General features: G+C 42.7%; 1 protein-coding gene across 2 annotated transcripts in view; it reads left to right on the forward strand.

The window, feature by feature from the left end:
- The first annotated feature begins 464 nt into the window (after positions 1–464).
- Positions 465–21594, forward strand: part of LOC126188200 (uncharacterized) — a 318265-nt gene continuing 297135 nt past the window's right edge. The window contains exon 1 of one of the 2 annotated variants that reach the window (XM_049929743.1): positions 465–768. In XM_049929743.1, the coding sequence (XP_049785700.1) occupies positions 759–768 (10 nt within the window). In that variant the 5' untranslated portion in view covers positions 465–758. The remainder of the gene's footprint in view (positions 769–21594) is intronic. The other variant, XM_049929742.1, reaches the window with a different exon arrangement.

Raw genomic sequence — 21594 nt, forward strand, 5'->3', positions numbered from 1 at the left:
CGGAAACACTCTCAACCTTGCCTCTCAAGGAGGGGCGTTAGTGAGATAGCCTGGGAATTTTCGGATACCTGCTGGTAGCAGAAATTCCCATTCCTCGTCAACTAATTCACTGATGTTGTTGTCTTAACGCCATGTCGCAATTACGTCATGCCATTTCATGACCTCTTAATATCCCCTAAAATAGTCTAATAACAAAACTATCATTGAAATCCTTGCGCCCTAATTTAGTGTCAAGTTCACAGAATTTCGTGATATTTATTCACTCATTAATTACCAGGGACTAGAAAATTTGCTAATGGTAACAATATTTTATTAGCCGCATAGTTATTACGACGGACGAATAGTTGATTATAAAATGGATTGCTTTACTTTCTTATACCTTTGCTTTCAAAATTGATATGTCAATAAGCAATCAAGGAGGTTAGTATACTTATTTGTAAACAATGATATCTCACGGTCTGAACGTCTTTGTAGACTCACTTGCCGAAAATGGCAGGAATTTTGAGTGAGTAATATGTGATCTTGTTTGCCGCTTGCGGAAAGTTGAAAGCATTTACCAAGTGACTACCACATCAGAAGCCGCAGTCGAAGAGTATAGCACAATTTATGGATTCTGCCACACTATGCTTGTTGCTGCCTCCTGTTTTACGTGTTTATTCCAGATCATACGCAATAGTTCTGGTGCAGTGTTGATTAAATATTTATTGCGCCCTCCTAGTTTCATACTTGGAAGAGTGTCATTGGTTGCATAGTAAAAAATGAGTGTTGGTAAGTGCCTCAATCCCAAAAAAGCAACTAAGCTTGGTAACCGGTAATGACAATTCATATTCGTATTGTATTTTACAAAGAAAAACACGAAGTGCCTGTCAGTGTGTATCTGTTGCGTCCTGTGAATATAAAAATCTTGAATACCCAGCAGTTTAACGTTCCTTGTTTCCTCACTAGCTGTAGGAGGTCGTATCCAAAATGTTGCAATAAATCGTCACGATTAGATTGTAAACATTTCACCAGTGTTTCTTGTTTTCAGTGTACTGAAACCTTTTTATTTGCCTCTCTCCTTCAAAGGGGCATAATTAGCTATTTCTGTTGATTGTAATGTACAATAGAACACTTAGAATTTAATATATTATGCGCCTCAATTCAGTAACCAAACGAAACTTCACTTTTCACACATGTATATTGGTGGTCATATGTTTTGTCACTACATTCGTCATAGTTTGATTTATTTATTCTTCCAACTATGTCATTCAGTGTTAAAGACAGAGATGTAATTTTATTGAAACAATTGCCCTTGTCAATTTGGGTTTCTGATGTTCATAGAATTGAATTAAATTTTCTGCAGTGCCAAGGAATTCGTGGAATTGGATTGGTCCATTTATTGCTATACACTTCAAATCTGGTTTGAAGTGTTGTTTTGATATGAAGAACAACCTCTTCTCCCTTCATGAAAAAATAGGTGATGCCTTTAATATTGTCCTTCAAAAGGCATATGTGTCCTCTGCTGTAAGTATCTGGCCTGCGGTTGCTCTTTGTTGACTGACTTTACCCACTTCACATTTTGTTGTCTCTCCTACACCATCAAATGCATTTTTACCATTGCAATAGGCAAAATGGTGCCATTCGGCCTCTGACGCAATGTCTCCAGTGTGGTTGCAAATATTTGAAAAATTCTTTTTGTTCTCGTATTGGCTACCACTTTCATCTGAAAAGTATATCAACTTCTTGACTGTGGGCAAGTTTTTTTTTTTTATGTGTACATACTTTCGAAACATATCGATAACCGAAGTGTTGTGCTCCAAGTAGTCGCTTCGAATGAAAATTGAAGAATTGCAAACTTTTTCTTTCTCATTTTTGAAATACAGATCAAATGGATGCACTGTTGCCTGATCATTGACCTAATGATACCCTTGTATTTCTTACCGAACCACAAATGTAAATTTTTTGGCAGGACTATGCATTCAGTTTCATAAAGTTGTGCTATTTTTTTTTCTCTCTCTTCTTCAGAACTTTCCTTTGGATTTTAGAAACATTGTGGTGACTTCTGAGATTTCCTAAGTTATCAATTAAATATTCAAAGTACTCTTCCCAAGATTTTACCACTGTTATCATTTGAGTCCTGTTGGCTGTGACCCACTGGTTGAAGGTAACATTGTCAAGTATTTCCTCCTCAGGTTCGTTAAACAGTTCAAGAGCGGATTCTTTACCAGCGCATCTACCACACAATCTTATCATGCAGCCATAATTGTTAGTCATGGACCATTAAACCTAGTAACTCTTTGCAGTTAACATCATTGAGTTTTGCACCCGCAAAATACACATACGGAGTGTGTTCCTGAGGAGACAGCCAAAATACACCACTTAGGGCGAAGGTCACAAATTTTGACCGTCCAGTTTTGCATTCAGGATGGGCATTTGTGAAAGCTACATAGAGTTCATTTAAATTTAAAAGCACTTGTAATTTCTGCTTTGTCATTTTAACTCCATTTGTAACAACTTTTTTTTCGTTTGTCTGTGCTACCTGGGCACATTCTACTGCTTTCATCATCTTCAAAAAACTGCTGAATCTTTTGTCGTTTCTTCACTTATACCTACTCCTTTCTTCTTTCCTAAAACTGGTAGAAGGCCTTGTCCTTTCACAAATTTTTGGGTGAATCTAATCAAGTGATCACAAAGCAATGCGTGCTAAGCAATTCTCTCTCGCCTGTTGTGTGTAATTAGGCCACTGCCCCCTGCGTGACGACACATTCCAATACATGTGCAATCGTCTTACCTCTTGGCTAACCTACTGCCTCTGGCTCTCGGCATAGGCCACGAAACTTTGACAATATTCCACATTTCCAACTCTTTACTATTCCGCGACACTACACTTTTTCCAGTTTAAATTATCATCAATATGGATACTTCCAAATTTGACAGTTTCCTCCCTATTTACTGTTTTCTCACTATGTGTTACACTCATAATTGATTTAGTACCTTAAGGTGTACAGAACTGAATATTTGTGCCTTTTTAAAACTGTGAGTGAGACTGTTTACAGAAAGCCAGACAATGACACTTTTAAGAACATTGTTTGCCGTTTTTTTTCTGTGGCTGTATGTGGGATTCCTTGGATTGATTACAACACTAATCCACAAAAAGAACAAATTCTGGTTGTTGTATATTAGACAGAAGTTAGTTTACATATTTGAGTAACAATGGTGGGCCTAAGATTGAGCCTTGAGGAATGCCATACATAATTTCTCCCAGTCAGATAAATGTCCCCTAAGACATTGGTTGAATTACTAAGTACATATTTCTGCATTTTTTTTGGTTTGATATGACATCCATTGATTGGCTGTACCACTCAACCATAAAAACTTAATTTATCTGGGAGAATATTGTTAGATAGATCCCAGAAATGGCGAATTTGGCACTGTTTTGTTATTTAAGACTTCTAAAATTATGTGAATGAATGTGTAAACAGCATTCTCAGTTGAGCAACTCTTCTGAAATCCAAGCTGTGATTTACTGAGACATTATTGTTGCTAAAGTAAGATAATATTGTGGAATGCATCACCCATTGAAAAATTTTGCAAAATGATATCTGTAGTGAAACAGGTCAGTAATTATTGACATCTCTCTTATCACCCTTCTTATAGAGGACCTTATCTATACTATATTTCAATCTCTCTGGAAAAATGCCTTGAGCTAATAATGTATTAGACATCTCAGATAAGACAGTACTTACTATATTGGGAACAAGTCTTAAGTATTCTGCTGGAAACACTATCAAATCCAGATGAGCTTTTATTTTCAAGACAATATATAACTATTGTAATTTCAGAGAGAGAAGTTGGTGTTGCCTTCATGTGACTGAACTGTGTGAGAGTTGCTTTCTCGACATATTGCTGTGATTTTTTTCTGTTGATCTGTTTGTTGCTGTATTGTCTACTGTATTTAAGAAATTATTACTAAACATATTTACTACCTGTGACTCATCATTCATAGCTCATAAATTTAATTAAATAGTGATGGTATCCTGATCTGTGGCTGGTTTTCCTGCCCCTCGTTTCACTACTTTCCCCTGTACCCTTAAGTCTGTCCGAATTGCTGGTTTCTGACATATTATAGATGTTCCTTGATTTGTAATAACTTCTCTTAGTAATTTTGTGGTGTGTAAGTACTGCAGCACTTCTATTTGTTCTTGTTTGTTTTCTTATGTTCACAGTTTATATGTTACATTCTGTCCACTCATAAACATCCTTGAAACTTTCATTTTTTTCTCTAATTTGAGTCCTCATGTTTTATCAGTGACTATGATTTTGCTGTCATCAGCAAAGATAACTTTTTCTGTGTGTCATATACTGTCTGGAAAGTCATTGGTATATATTAAGAACAGAAATGGAGCCAACACACTACAATTTGGGACACACATGTTTGTCGGAAAATTGTTTTACTAAAATTATATTGCCACCAGATGTTGAACTCTCTCTGTCTTTTGCACTCTGTTTCCCAGATAGGCCATGAGAGTGTAACCGCTTGTTTGGCAGTCGTCTTACACTTATTGTTTTTGGCTTGTTTAGTGCTATTTTATGGTCAATGGTGTGAAAAGCTTTGGAAAAGTCTAAGAAAAAGACTGTACCACAGTCAGCCAAAACAGCGTCAAGAACCACAGTTGTGAATTCCATAATGACCGATTTTGTACTTCTCCCACTTCTAAAACCAAACTGTACTTCATTAAAAAATGTTGTATTTATTCATGTAACTCATTAGGCTAACATATATCTAAAAAGAAAGATGATGAGACTTACCAAACAAAAGCGCTGGCATGTCGATAGACACACAAACAAACACAAAAATACACACAAAATTCAAGCTTTCGCAACCAACGGTTGCCTCATCAGGAAAGAGGGAAGGAGAGGGAAAGACGAAAGGATTTGGGTTTTAAGGGAGAGGGTAAGGAGTCATTCCAATCCTGGGAGCGGAAAGACTTACCTTAGGGGGAAAAAAGGACAGGTATACACTCGCGCACACACACACATATCCATCCGCATATACACGGACACTTGTAACTGTAAGACATAGTCTCTCGTCTTTGCTCTCTATGCTGGAAAGTCTCTGTCCTCCCTTTGTCCTTCGCTTTTCCTTGCTTCTTCTCTTTACACTCTTCTCTGCTGCGGCATTTGAGACCTATCTTCTTTCCTTTTCTTTGTTCCTCCCTTTCTCTTTCTTTCCTCCCTGTGCGTGTCTGAAGGCCGACACATGCGTTCCCAAGTGTAGCCAGTGACGGGGTAACGGGTGATTCCCCACCCCGGGTTGACAGGTAGGACACATACGTACCCCCTGATAACGACCAGGCCCAGGAAGATGTGATTACTTGAGCTGGTACCTTCCGAACATGCCGATTGGTCCCTCCGTCTGTTTCTCGGGAGGTGTGACCTAAGGTGTGAACAATCACCTAAGACGGGAGTGCCCTTAGAGACGGCCCCCACGAGGAAGGAGCATGTCATCGAAGACACCAGTAATCATGGGGGATACTTTTGCAATGGTTTCCTCTACGTCTACAATTTCTGCTCACAAGCGAAAGTTAGAGGAGTCTCAGCCAAGGAAAATTCTTCCATCAATGCCACAGTTCCTTGTTGTTTCTCTGTTGGACGAAGGTCAAGACTTCTCCACAATCAACCCTTTCATTATTCAGAAAGATTTCAATGCTATTGCAGGTCCTGTAAAGTCTTGCTCCCGATTACGAAATGGCACCTTGTTGTTAGAAACAGTCAGTGCCCTCCAGGCACAAAAATTGCTGCAAACTGTACTACTACACACCTTCCCTGTCCGAGTGGAAGTGCATTGCACTTTAAATTCATCATGTGGGGTGATTTATACACGCTCACTTGATGGAGTGTCCAACGAGGACATTCAAAACTACCTGTCTGACCAGGGCGTAACGGCTGTACATCGAGTCATAAAAAGAGCTGACAAGGACTTTGTACCAACCTGTACCATCTTCTTGACATTTGACAGAGTTCACCTTCCATTGAACATTAAAGCAGACTATGAGATAATTTCAGTTCACCCTTACATCCCCAACGCTATGCGTTGCTATCAGTGTCAACACCTTAATCATACCAGCCAGTCGTGTTCCAATCCGGACAAATGCGTTACATGTGGCAAGCATGCCCTTGAGGGTGATTGTCCAACTCCATCCCCTCGTTGCATCAAGTGTAAGGGCGGCCACGCTGCTTCCTCTAGAGATTGCCCCATTTTCAGAGATGAACGACTTCTTCAGGAAATCCGAGTGAAGGAAAAGGTGTCTACATTTGCTGCTCGTAAGTTATTTGCGAGTCAAAAGCCCACTGTGCCCCCAGCAGGTAAATAGAGCACTGTCCTTGCATCTCCTCGGCCTACTAAGGAGGCAGCCACGCAGGTTTGTGATCTCACCTTTAGTGCCACGGTCGTCAGGTCGGCCAACACAAAGATCACCCATTCAACCTCCCCACTATCACTCTACAGCTCACTCATCATCAGCTCCTGCTAAATCATGAGCCCCAAAATCAGACACCTGGACTTCCAAAAAGGAGCCTACTCGCGAAGATTTTTTACATACCCCGACTTCACAACCATAGAATCCTCCCTCAGCTCACTGCCCTGTTTCCAAGAAGGTTCATAAGAAACAAAGTTCCTCTCCTTCTCCGCCATGGCATATCTCATCTATAGTGCCATCCGGTGGTAACCGCTCTTCGATCGTCTTCCTTGTTGCCAAGGCGCACTGCTGGTGGCCGATCAACCGGCTGGTCACTGGTGGCAGGAGCTGCCCCCGAACAACCTATGGATCAGTATTTTCTGCCTTTGGCTGAATGCTGTTCCATGCTGTCGGCCGCCGGCTCTCAGCAGTTATTGAATTGACAGCAACTGTGGTAAGATTTTTCCCTTTTCTGTCCACCCTATGTCAATTTTCATGTGGAATATCTGTGTCATTCGGGCCAATCATGATGAATTGTCGATTCTCTTACGATTCTACTCCCTGGTCATCTTCTGTCTTCGGGAAACAAAGTTGCATCCCCACGATTGCTTTGTTTTCCCTCATTTCCAGCCAGTCCAGTTTGATCTCCCTACGTTGATGGCACTATGGCACACTGGGGACTTACGATTCCTCTCCATGCTACTATCCATTATCACCAAATCCCCTTATACAGTTCCTTCCAAGCTGTCGCTGTCCATCTTTGCCTTTCTGGATACACCTTCTCTCTTTGTACCATATAGATTCCATCGTCCACACCAATGGCAAGAGCTGATCTCCTTCATCTCCTTGGTCAGCTTCAACTCCCCTATTCGCTGGTTGGGGACTGGGGACCTCAGTGCCCACCACACCACCCACTTTGGGGATCTCCGCATCCTTGTCCGCGAGGCTCTCTATTGATTGACCTCTTCCCCCAAGCGGAACTTGTTTGCCTCAACACTGGGGAACCTACATTTTATCCTAATTAGATGCGGCAAGTAAACTGAGAACTTTTTATGCAAGGACTCTGTCACGAAAGAGTTCATAGTCATACATTTTTGTCTGCCTCCATGACAAATTTCTCTCATGTGGACCTTTCAGTCGGTACTGTTCAGCTAGCTTGGCACTTTGAATGGTTTGCTCTTGCTGATGCACACTCGAGTGACCATTTTACATGTGTCTTTCGAGTGCTGCCACAACTGCCATCTAAGCGCCCGAGATGCTGGAAGTTTGCCCATGCCGACTGGACATTTTTCTCCTCTCTAGTGACATTTGATGACGGTCACTTTCCTAGTGTCGACGATCAGGTCACTCATGTTACAGAAGTTATTCTTACAGCTGTAGAATGTTCAATACCTTGGACATATGATTTGCTACAGCACTCCCCAGTTCCTTGGTGGAACGAGGCATGCCATGACACAATACGCGAGCGGAGACATGCTCTTCACGTTTTCCGCCACCATCCTACTTTGGCCAACTGTATCCGCTATAAGCAGTTACATGCGCGATGCTGTCACATCATCCGCAATAGCAAGAAGGCAAGCTGGGACTTCTTTACTATCTCCTTTAACACCTTCACTCCCTCCTCAGTAGTTTGGAGTCGAATTCGATGGTTATCTGGCCCATCTAGTTTCTCCTCGATCTCTGGGCTCACTGTCGCACAAGATACCTTAGTGGGCCCAGCCGCAATTTCTAACTCATTGGGTCAACACTTTGCTGAGATTTCGAGCTCTTCAAATTACCCGCCAGCCTTTCTCCCGAAGAAATGTGCAATGCAGATGCGACCTCTTGCTTTCTCCTCTCAAAACAGCGAAAGCTATAATACTGTTTTCTCCATGCGGGGAACTCCAACACGCAGTTTCTTCTTCTTGCTCTTCCGCCCCAGGACCGAATGGTGTCCATGTCTAAATGTTGCTACATTTATCATACCATAGTATGCGTTACCTCCTTCGCCTTTATAATCGAATTTGGACCGACAGTACCTTTCCCAGAAGATGGCAGGAAGCTATCATCGTTCCTGCTCCAAAACCTGGAAAGAACAAACATCTCCCCCCTAGGTATCACCCCATATCTCTCAGGAGAAGTGTATGTTAGATTTTGGAGCTTATGTTGATCTGCTGTTTATCCCGGTGGCTGGAGTCCCGAAGCCTTTTAACACCTGCCCAATGCGGTTGAAAGCATCGCTCTGCAGTTGACCATCTTGTTGCTCTCTCCAGTTACATCATGAACAATTTTCTCAGGAAACGTCAAACGGTAGCAATATTTTTTGATCTGGAGAGAGCATACGATACCTGTTGGAAGACAGGCATCCTCCGCACACTGTTCTCTTGGGGCTTTTGAGGTCAGCTACACCTTTTTATTTGTGAATTTATGACAGAGCGCACATTTAAAGTGTGGGTGAACACTACTCTCTCCCGTGCTTTCTCCCAAGAAAACAGGGTGCCCCAGGGCTCTGTGCTAAGTGTTGTACTGTTTGCCATCGCCATAAAACCAATTATAGATTGTCTCCTTCCTGATGTCTCGGGCTCCCTCTTTGTTGACAATTTTGCGATCTACTACAGCTCTTAACGGACCAGCATTCTTGAACGATGTCTTCAAGGGTGTCTCTATCGCCTCTGCTCTTGGAGCATAGAAACCGGCTTTCGCTTTCCTTCCAGTAAGACAGTCTGTGTAAATTTTTGGCATCGTACGGAGTTTCTTCCGCCTTCCCTACATCTAGGCCCTGTCAACCTTCCATTCGCAGATGTCGCTAAATTCTTGGGACTTAAGTTTGACAGAAAACTGTGTTAGTCCTCCCACGTTTCCTACCTTTCGGCTCGCTGTCTGCGATCTGTCAACAAACTCCATGTTCAGGATGGTACCTCCTGGGGAGTGGACTGAGTGGTCCTTCTCCTCTTATATCACAACTTAGTGTGCTCAAAATTGGATTGTGGAAGCATAGTTTACTCCTTTGCTTGGCCGTCTATTCTTCGGCATCTCGACTCTGTCTACCACTGTGGAGATTGCGTTTAGCATCTGGAGCATTTTACACCAGCCCTGTGGAAAGCCTTCATGCTGAGACTGCTGAATCTCCGCTGTCCAATCAGCGAGCTGTCCTTCTGAGTCATTATGCTAGCCATCTGTCTTCCATGCCTGCTCAGCCGGCCCGTGATCTTTTTTCGACGCCTCCTAGGATTTAGGACATGCAGGCTGCCCTTCCCTTCTACCACCACCGGCAGTCTGCTTCCATGTACTGCTATGTTCTCTTTCCTTTCTTAAAACGCTCTTGACAACTGGGGGTACAGCACCACCTTGGCTTCGGCCCCGGATCTGCCTGCTCCGTGACCTTTGTCAGCTTCCCAAGGATTATACCCTTTCTCATGTTTATCATCAGGCGTTTGCTGCTCTATGCGCACAAATGGAGGATGCCACCTTTATTTACACTGACGGCTCAAAAACCTCATTTGTTGTTGGGAGTGCTTGTATTGTTGGCAACACTCGTAATAGATTTCGGCTTCCCAACCAGTGTTTGGTTTTTACTGCGGAGCTTTACGCCGTTCTCCAGGCTCTCCAATACATCCGTCGCCATAAGCAGACACAATATATTATACGCTCAGATTCGCTCAGCTCCCTCCTCAGCCTCCAAGCTCTTTATCCTGTCCACCCTCTGATCCACCGGATTCAGAACTGCCTCCACTTGCTCCACTTGGGGGGCATCTCTGTGGCATTCCTCTGGATCCCAGGACACGTTGGTATCCATGGAAACGAGGCAGCCGATATAGCATCCAAGGCTGCAGTCTCTCTTCCCCAGCCTGCAGTTTGCATGGTTCCCTTTGCTGATCTACAGAGTGTTTTATTTCGTTGTGTTGCTCTTTTATGGCAAGCACATTGATCTACACTTCCCGATAATAAATTGTGGGACATGAAACCTCTTCCCTGTGCTTGGACCTCTTCCTCCTGAACTCGTCGTCAGGAGGTGGTAATTTTAACTAGACTCTGGATAAGGCATTGCCTTTTTAGCCATCGACATCTTTTAAGTGGCGATCCTCCCCCACTTTGTCCCTACTGCTCTCAACTGGTGGATGGTGAGATATCTTTTACTTCAGTGCCCCTATTTTACTCCGCTACCCGCCCATTTACAGCTGTCGCCTGATATACCTTACATTTTAGCAGATGACATGCGCTCAGCCGATCACGTCATCAAGTTTATCAGTGTCAGTGAGATGATGTCGGTCATTTGAAGCTCTTTTAGGGGAAAACATCCCCCCCCTCCCCTTCTATAGTGGTTTTCTAAGCTTTCCTTCTGTTTTTTAGTTTCCCCTCTTTCTGAATTTCGCTCCCATTGTTGCTGATTTCCCATTCTTTTTTTTCCCCCTAAGTCACAGAATGGGCGCTAATGACCGTAGCAGTTCATCTACATCTACATCCATACTCCGCAAGCCACCTGACGGTGTGTGGCGGAGGGTACCTTCAGTACCTCTATCGGTTCTGCCTTCTATTCCAGTCTCGTATTGTTCGTGGAAAGAAGGATTGTCGGTATGCCTCTGTGTGGGCTCTAATCTCTCTGATTTTATCCTCATGGTCTCTTCGCGAGATATACGTAGGAGGGAGCAATATACTGCTTGACTCTTCGGTGAAGGTATGCTCTCGAAACTTTGACAAAAGCCCATACCGAGTTACTGAGCGTCTCTCCTGCAGAGTCTTCCACTGGAGTTTATCTAACATCTCCGTAATGCTTTCGCGATTACTAAATGATCCTGTAACGAAGCGCGCTGCTCTCCGTTGGATCTTCTCTATGTCTTGTATCAACCCTATCTGGTACGGATCCCACACTGCTGAGCAGTATTCAACCAGTGGGTGAACAAGCGTACTGTAACCTACTTCCTTTGTTTTCGGATTGCATTTCCTTAGGATTCTTCCAATGAATCTGTCTGGCATCTGCTTTACCAACGATCAACATTATATGATCATTCCATTTTAAATCACTCCTAATGCGTACTCCCAGATAATTTATGGTATTAACTGCTTCCAGTTGCTGACCTGCTATTTTGTAGCTAAATGATAAAGGATCTATCTTTCTGTGTATTCGCAGCACATTACACTTGTCTACATTGAGATTCAATTGCCATTCCCTGCACCATGCGTCAATTCGCTGCAGATCCTCCTGCATTTCAGTACAATTTTCCATTGTTACAACCTCTTGATACACCACAGCATCATCTGCAAAAAGCCTCAGTGAACTTCCGATGTCATCCACCAGGTCATTTATGTATCTTGTGAATAGCAACAGTCCTTTGACACTCCCCTGCAGCACACCTGAAATCACTCTTACTTCGGAAGACTTCTCTCCATTGAGAATAACATGCTGCGTCCTGTTATCTAGGAACTCCTCAATCCAATCACACAGTTGGTCTGATAGTCCATATGCTCTTACTTTGTTCATTAAACGACTGTGGGGAACTATATCGAACGCCTTGCGGAAGTCAAGAAACACGGCATCTACCTGTGAACCCGTGTCTATGGCCCTCTGCATCTCGTGGACGAATAGTGCAAGCTGGGTTTCACATGACCGTCTTTTTCGAAACCCATGCTGATTCCTACAGAGTAGATTTCTAGTCTCCAGAAAAGTCATTATACTCGAACACAATACGTGTTCCAAAATTCTACAACTGATCGACGTTAGAGATATAGGTCTATAGTTCTGCACATCTGTTCGACGTCCCTTCTTGAAAACAGGGATGACCTGTGCCCTTTTCCAATCCTTTGGAACGCTACGCTCTTCTAGAGACCTACGGTACACCGCTGCAAGAAGGGGGGCAAGTTCCTTCACGTACTCTGTGTAAAATTGAACTGGTATCCCATCAGGTCCAGAGGCCTTTCCTCTTTTGAGCGATTTTAATTGTTTCTCTATCCCTCTGTCGTCTATTTCGATTTCTACCATTTTGTCATCTGTGCGACAATCTAGAGAAGGAACTACAGTGCAATCTTCCTCTGTGAAACAACTTTGGAAAAAGACATTTAGTATTTCGGCCTTTAGTCTGTCATCCTCTGTTTCAGAACCATTTTGGTCACAGAGTGTCTGGACATTTTGTTTTGATACACCTACCGCTTTGACATAAGACCAAAATTTCTTAGGATTTTCTGCCAAATCAGTACATAGTACTTTACTTTCGAATTCATTGAGCGCCTCTCGCATAGCCCTCCTCACACTACTTTTCGCTTCGCGTAATTTCTGTTTGTCTGCAAGGCTTTGGCTATGTTTATGTTTGCTGTGAAGTTCCCTTTGCTTCCGCAGCAGTTTTCTAACTCGGTTGTTGTACCACGGTGCCTCTTTTCCATCTCTTACGATCTTGCATGGCACATACTCATCTAACGCATTATGTACGACGGTTTTGAACTTTGTCCACTGATCCTCAACACTATCTGTACTCGAGACAAAACTTTTGAGTTGAGCCAACAGGTACTCTGAAATCTGCTTTTTGTCACTTTTTCTAAACAGAAAAATTTTCCTACCCTTTTTAATATTCCTATTTACGGCTGAAATCATCGATGCCGTAACCGCTTTATGATCGCTGATTCCCTGTTCTGCGTTAACTTTTTCAAATAGTTCGGGTCTGTTTGTCACCAGAAGGTCTAATATGTTATCGCCACGAGTCGTTTCTCTGTTTAACTGCTCAAGGTAGTTTTCAGATAAAGCACTTAAAAAAATTTCACTGGATTCTTTGTCCCTGCCACCCGTTATGAACGTCTGAGTCTCCCAGTCTATATCCGGCAAATTAAAATCTCCACCCAGAACTATAATATAGTGGGGAAATCTACTCGAAATATTTTCCAAATTATCCTTCAGGTGCTCTGCCACAACAGCTGCTGAGCCAGGGGGCCTATAGAGACATCCAATTACCATGTCTGAGCCTGCTTTAACCGTGACCTTCACCCAAATCATTTCACATTTCGGATCTCCGTCAATTTCCTTCGATACTATTGCACTTCTTATCGCTATAAACACGCCTCCACCTTCACTGTCCAGCCTGTCTGCGGTATACATTCCAATCTGAGTTTAGGATTTCATTACTGTTTACGTCTGGTTTCAGCCAACTTTCTGTCCCTAGTACTATATGGGCGTTGTGACCGTTTATTAATGAGAGCAGTTGTGGGATCTTTCTGTAGACGCTCCTGCAGTTTACTATTAGCACATTAATATTGTTATTCCCTGTTGCATTTTGCCTACTTCTACCTTGCCGCGTCTCAGGAGGCGTCTTGTCGGGCCTAGGAAGGGGATTCTCTAACCTAAAAAACCCCCATGTGCACTCCACACGTACTCCGCTACCCTTGTAGCCGCTTCCGGCGTGTAGACCTATTCAGGGGGACCCTACATTTCTCCACCCGTTAGCGGAGGTCGAGACATTTGCACCCCAGATCTCCGCAGAATCGTCTGAGCCTCTGGTTTAAGCCTTCCACTCGGCTCCAAACCAGAGGACCGCGATCGGTTCTGGGAATGATACTACAAATAGTTAGCTCTGATTCCACCCCGCAAGCGAGGCTTTCCGCCTTCACCAATTCCGCCAACCGCCTGTACGAACTGAGGATGACCTCTGAACCCAGATGGCAGGAGTCATTGGTGCCGACATGAGCAACAATTTGCAGTCGGGTGCACCCAGTGCTCTCTATCGCCGCCGGTAGGGCCTCCTCCACATCTTGGATGAGACCTCCGGCAAGCAGACAGAGTGAACACTGGCCTTCTTCCCCGACCTTCCCGCTATTTCCCTAAGGGGCTCCATCACCCGCCTAACATTGGAGCTCCCAATAACTAATAAACCCCTCCCCCCGTGTGCCTGCTCGGACCTTGCTGGAGGAGCAGCCACATGTCCACTCACAGGCAGAGCGGGCGATGCCACACGGCCAGCCTTCACATTGACCCTCCGCCTCGTGCGCCGCGAACGCCGCTGAACCCGCCACTCCCCTTGGGGAGAGGTTGGCCCAACTGCGCCCAGTACCCACGAAGATGTCTCGACAGCAGGGACAGTGGGTGAAGCATGTAACACCTGGGGTGTACCTTGCGACGCACCAGACTCCCCACTGCCGCTACACTCCGAGGCAGCATTCTGAAGACGGCTGACCACGGCCATCAACACGCTCAGCTGTTCGCGAACAGTGGCCAGCTCCTCCTGCGTCCGTACACACCAGTCACACATCCTATCCATCCTAAGGAATCAATTTACTGAAGAGAGTTAATCAACCTTTAGCTATACTGCTAATTTACTAAAGGCGGCTGTTTATTCACTAAACTGTGGTTGCTAGCCACTTCTTGTAGAAAACAATGAAAACAGCACTACCTGTCTCTGGATTGTATTGAAAACAAACACTAGCACTACTGGCACTATGGTTGACCAAAGGGACTCTCTCTGACTGTATTCAAAACAAACATGAAATCTATGGAACACTATTAATAGCACCCGACAATTAAAGCTTCCTAAAAGCAAATACACACGGAAGAAGAAGTGACAAGTAAGAAAAATACAGTTAATACTTAAATTAAGGTAGCTCGCTGCACAGCAGACGTGAAGTAGACGGCAGTTTTTGTGCCCTAAAAACATAACAAAAAAAAAGTTTGTACTTTACAGTTTATATTAGATTAGATGTACATTTCATTCCAATGGCTTCGTAGTGAGATCATCCAGGATGTAGAACATGTCAGAAAAACAAGTATACGTAAGTATTTACAAAGAAAAAGAAACATGCTAATGTGCCTTCTGCAGATCCCAGGTGAAATGGTCTTCATGGGTGTGGAATAAGTACAAAACAATCGTAAACGTATTTCTATTTGAAAGGCAGTAAATAACTTGTCACAAAACATGTAAATGTTCAGTACACTGAGGTGCATGTAATAATTATTCTGAGGCCATTGTAGTCATGCATCATCAAGTAAAAAAATTACATCACATATTTACACTCAATTTGCCCAGAAGTAGGATTGGACTAATACATAAGTTAATGTTATTAGCAACATATACACATCAGTTGGTTCTATTAACAAATTCATCAATGAATTAGGTGAAGACCACCAACAAATCCTATAGCAGGGTTGGCACAAGTTTTGGAAATCAGAGAGATCGGGAAATTTCGAACTTACCAGGGAAATTTGAAAAAAAAAAGAAAAAAAAACACTGGAAAAATTTTGTTTTTGTCTCAGCAGCATGAAAGTGTGGGTTTACTGAGATGTCATGCTTCGTCACTGGCTGTATGCAGCCGAGTATGTGTGCCGCTTCCCTGCTCTCTCATTCTTACTGCTTCTTCCCTTCCCACCCCACCCCTCCCCTCAGCTGCCACCACTACTTGTTGCAAGCCAAGCAGTTGCCGATGTGAGGCAGGGGGCATGAGGAGTGGTTTGTTTGGATCTGATTCTCAGTACTTGTCGACGCAGTGGCCGGAGACAAGGGTCATGTGTGTATGAGTTGTGTCTGAGTGATTGTGTGAACGTATGCATGCTCTTGTTTTCTGACAAAGGCTGTGGCCGAAAATTTAGTTGTGAGAGTGTGATTCTCTTTTCTATGTGCCTGTCTGTGGCTCAGCGATTATCTTTACAGTGAGTTGCTACCTATCCTCATTGGTATTGATTCTCAGAGTATTTGCGAGAGTTATCTGTTGCGTGGGTGATCACTGCGATCTCATTTCATCAACGTGGCGTTTGTAGCACATGAATAGCTGACTACATGAGGGGGCTTCCATGATGGATCTCTAACAGATAGGGCCTGCCAATCTGAAGCGCGTGGTTTCCAACTAATGTGCGGGCCCTGCCTGTTGGATCTAGTCTTACCTATGTGCCCACAGGCTGGGTCTGTCTGTGTTTGGCGTAATGTGGTGGATTTTCATGGTTTATCCATGGACACAGGAGTGTGGTGCTTCGCGGCAGGCCAGAACCCATTGACAAAGGAATTCAGGAATTGTGACTGTCTCACCCCAAGTACATTGTACACTGCGGCATTTTATAGGCATTTTATTTATTCTAGCACATTTTGGCACTTCGAAAGTAGTTTATATATTAGAAAGTATGGACAATAAGAAGAAGAAAATTGTGGCAGTTGCTGCAGTTTGTATGCTATGTACTCATGTATTTCTTGAAAGAAAAATCACACAATACCAGTAGAATAAAAGACATAACACAGTGGGTAATAACTGACAATAATGAACATAGTAGAACCAACATTTTATTGGCAGTCACCTATAGAGTGGGTTTACACAACTCTTTCCCACCTTATACATTTCTTTCAAGAGGCCTACTTTTTTCTGAAGTTATTTCTTAAAGCAGTGAAGGCATTTTAAATCTGTCTTGCGACTCCAACAAAATGTGTATTTTTATCACCAAATGTGTTTTGCTTTATTGAAATAAAATTAAATCAGTGGTCTTAATGAAACATATATACCATTTGGCTTGCTTTCTCCATCTAAAACCAGTTTATTACAAAATTACTTAATATTTTTGCTCACATGTTTAGAAATACGGAAGTCCTTACATTTTTTGTCAACTTACGCTTGAGATCTCAAAATTTGTTAGGGAAAAATACTAAAACTTGTCTGGAAATCAGGGAAATATCAGGAAATTTCACTTGGGGAAAGTTGTAGCAACCCTGTATAAGCTCCTCTTAAAATGAACTTCATTGGTAGCTAAACTTTTTATTACTGCTGGCAAGTCATTGAACCCATGTACCCTGAATAATGGACACCTTTCTGGATGAAAGTGACTATATCTATGTGAAGATTGTTCTTGTTTCTAGCATGGATCATATGAACTTCATGTTTGTTTTGAGAAATAAATATATTTTTAATTTCAAGTTTCACTATGGAATAAATATATTTGGAAGCAGTAATTGGTATCTAGTTTCCTAACAGGTGTCTGTAGGATGTTCTTGATATCACACCACAATAATAATAATTATTATTATTATACATATTTGGACCTGAAAAGCTTTAGCTTGGCTTGATGAGTTACCCCAAAAAATAATCCCATATGACATTGTGAATGAAAGTGAGCACAGTATGCTGGATTTTTTTATTTTCATATTGTCTATGTCTGACAACATTTGCTTTGAAAATAAGTTTGGTTAGGTGCTTCAGTAGTTCTGTGATTTTCTCCTCTCATTTGAATTTATTATCAAGCTGCAATCCCAATAATTTAACATTTTCAATGTACCCAAGAAAAGGTGAGGAACCTTGTGAGACATCTTCTGTAGTTAAGTTTCCAACTGGATGATGCCTGATAGCTTAGTATCTTTCTGTATGACACCCTTTGTTTCCCATCAGAGGTATAGAATATCAACCATTTTAAGGATTTCCTGTTGCTGTGTAATATTCTAACTTACTTAAAAGGAGACAGACCACAAAATATACCAGTAGCCTGTAATTTGTTGTGTAATGAATTCAGTGCAGTCTAATTGTATGTGTAGATAGGCTTCTCAACATTGAAAACTTTTGGCACTATATTATTTACTGTTAGCTGTTTAAGAAGTCAATTATATACCAAATTATCTTTTCTAAAATTTTTGAGAATGGTGGAAAAAGTGAAATCAGATGGAAATTTGATGGTATTTTCAGATTTTATGGTGTACATTACTTCTGCAGGTGTAGTGATGGTCATATGAATATTACTGAAGTTCCTTGTAATGACTGATCCAAAGATATTCCTTGGCAGCTTCTGCTGAAAGTGACAACCACAGCTTTTCAGTAATAATTATAAAACAAGTTGAATATGCTGCTATTGACAGAAATGAAATCTTGTATGAATGCTGTGCCTGTTGTTACATTTGGAACATGGGGATATACTAGATGACATCTACATGTGAATAAGAGATGGAAATATAGGTTGGCTGAGCATTGTGCAGAAAATGTTCTATAGGTTGTTCTACTCCCACCTTCAATTTGTATGGTGCTATGCTTGTGTCTGTCTTTTCCAGATTCAAGTTTTATGGCGCCCCTTACTACTTTAGTTTTAATCATATATATAGCTGGTATTACTGAGACATATTGAGTCTGACTTTTAGCCACCTGTAGTGCCAGTAGTGCTAGTGTCGTCGTAACTGCCGTCTGCTTTACATCTGCTGTGCAGCGAGCTACGTAAATTTAAGTATTAACTGTGTTTTTCTTACTTGTCACTTCTTTTTCTGTGTGTATTTGCTGTTAGGAAGCTTAAATTTTCAAGTACTAGTAATAGTGTTCTATAGATTTCGTGTTTGTTTTGAATACAGTCCAGAGACAGTTACTGCTTATTTTCATTGTTTCCAACAAGAACATCTATATCTACATCTACATCTACATCTATACTCCGCAAGCCACCTGACGGTGTGTGGCGGAGGGTACCTTCAGTACCTCTATCGGTTCTCCCTTCTATTCCAGTCTCGTATTGTTCGTGGAAAGAAGGATTGTCGGTATGCCTCTGTGTGGGCTCTAATCTCTCTGATTTTATCCTCATGGTCTCTTCGCGAGATATACGTAGGAGAGAGCAATATACTGCTTGACTGTGAAGTGTCTAGTAACCACAGTTTAGTCAGCTATCAGTCGCCTTTAGTGAATTAGCAGTCTAGTTAAAAGTTGATTACTTAACTCTCTACAGTGAATTGTTGATTTCTTAATATGGATAGGATGTGTGACTGCTGTGTACGGACGCGGGAGGAGCTTGCCACTGTTAGTGAAGAGCTGAACTTGCTGATGGCCACAGTCAGCCGTCTTCGGGCTGCTGCCTCGAAGTGTAGTGGCAGTGGGGAGTCTGGTGCATCGCATGGTACACCCTAGGTGTTACATGTTCCACCCATGGTCCCTGCTGTAGAGACATCTTCGTGGGTACCAGGCGTGGTTGGGTCACCCTCTCCTCAAGGGGAGTGATGGGTTCAGCAGCGTTCATACCGCATGAGGCGGAGGGTCAATGTGGAGGCTGATCGTGTGGCATTGCCTGCTCTGCCTGTGAGTGGACATGTGGCCCCTCCTTCAGCAAGGTCTGAGCAGGCACACAGGGGGAGGGGTTTATTAGTGATTGGGAGCTTCAATGTTAGGCGGGTGATGGAGCCCCTTAGGGAATTAGTGGAAAGCTCGGGGAAGAAGGCCAGTGTTCACTCTGTCTGCTAGCCGGGGGGTGTCATTCGAGATGTGGAGGAGGCCCTGCCGGCGCCGATAGAGAGCACTGGGGCACCCGACTGCAAATTGTTGCTCTTGTCGGCACCAATGACTCCTTCCGTCAGGGTTCAGAGGTCATCCGCAGTTCATACAGGTGGTTGGCGGAGTTTGTGAAGGTGGAAAACCTCGCTTGCGGGGTGGAATCTGAGAACTATTTGTAGTGTCGCTCCCAGAACCGATCGTGGCCCTCTGGTTTGGAGCTGAGTGGAAGGCTTAAACCAGAGGCTCAGATGATTCTGCAAAGATCTGGGGTGCAAATTTCTCGACCTCCGCTATCGGGTGAAGAAATGTAGGGTCCATCTGAATAGGTCAGGCGTGCACTTCACGCCGGAAGCGGCTACAAGGATAGCAGAGTATGTGTGGAGTGCACGTGTGGGGTTTTTAGGTTAGAGAATTCCCTCCCTAGGCCCTACAAGACACCTCCTGAGACGCGACAAGGTAGCAGTAGGCAAAACGCAACAGGGAATGACAATATTAATGTGGTAATAGTAAACTGCAGGAGCGTATATAGAAAGGTCCCCGAACTGCTCTCATTAGTAGTACTAGGGATGGAAAGTTGGCTGAAACCAGACGTAAACGATAATGAAATTCTAAACTCAGATTGGAATGTATACCACAGGGACAGGCTGGGCAGTGAAGGGGGAGGCGTTTTTATAGCGATAAAAAGTGCAACAGTATCGAAGGAAATTGACGGAGATCCGAAATGTGAAATAATTTGGGTGAAGGTCACGCTTAAAGCAGGCTGAAACATGGTAATTGGATGTGTCTATAGGCCCCCTGGCTCAGCAGGAAAATTTGAAGGAAAATTTGGAAAATATTTTGAGTAGATTTCCCGACCATGTTAAAGTTCTGGGTGGAGATTTTAATTTACCCTCAAATATTTATAACAGGTGGCAGGGACAAAGAATCCAGTGAAATTTTTTTAAGTGCATTATCTGAAAACTACTTTGAGCAGTTAAACAGAGAACTGACTCGAGGTGATAACATATTAGACCTTCTGGTGACAAACAGACCCGAACTATTTGAAATAGTTAACGCAGAACAGGGAATCAGCAATCATAAAGCGGTTACAGCATCGATGATTTCAGCGGTAAATAAAAGTATTAATAACAGTAGGAAGATTTTTCTGTTCAGTAAAAGTGACAAAAAGCAGATTTCAGAGTTCTTGATGGCTCAACACAAAAGTTTTATCTCAAGTACAGATAGTCTTGAGCATCAGTGGACAAAGTTCATAACCATTGTACAATATGCATTAGATGAGTATGTGGATGAGTATGTGCCAAGCAAGATTGTAAGAGATGGAAAAGAGCCACCGTGGTACAACAACCGAGTTAGAAAACTGCTACAGAAGCAAAGGGAACTTCACAGCAAACATAAACATAGCCAAAGCCTAGCAGACAAACAAAAATTACAAGAAGCAAAATTTAGTGAGAGGAGGGCTATGCGACAGGTTTTCAATGAATTCAAAAGTAAAGTACTATGTACTAACTTGACAGAAAATCCTAAGAAATTTTGGTCTTATATCAAAGCAGTAGGTGGATCAAAACAAAATGGCAATTGAATCTCAAAGAAGACAAGTGTAATGTGCTGCGAATACATAGAAAGAAAGATCCTTTATCATTTAGCTACAATATAGCAGGTCAGTAACTGGAAGCAGTTAATTCCATAAATTATCTGGGAGTAGGCATTAGGAGTGATCTAAAATGGAATGACCATATGAAATTAATCGTTGGTAAAGCAGATGCCAGACTGAGATTCATTGGAAGAATCCTAAGGAAATGCAGTCCGAAAACAAAGGAAGTAGGTTACAGTACACTTGTTCGCCCACTGCTTGAGTACTGCTCACCGGTGTGGGATCCGTGCCAGATAGGTTTGATAGAAGAGATATAGAAACTCCAACAGAGATCAGTGCGATTTAGTAATCGTGAAAGCGTTACGGAGATGATAGATAGACTCCAGTGGAAGACTCTGCAAAAGTGAT

Source organism: Schistocerca cancellata, chromosome 5 (genome assembly GCF_023864275.1).
Source record: "Schistocerca cancellata isolate TAMUIC-IGC-003103 chromosome 5, iqSchCanc2.1, whole genome shotgun sequence".
NCBI lineage: Eukaryota > Metazoa > Arthropoda > Insecta > Orthoptera > Acrididae > Schistocerca > Schistocerca cancellata.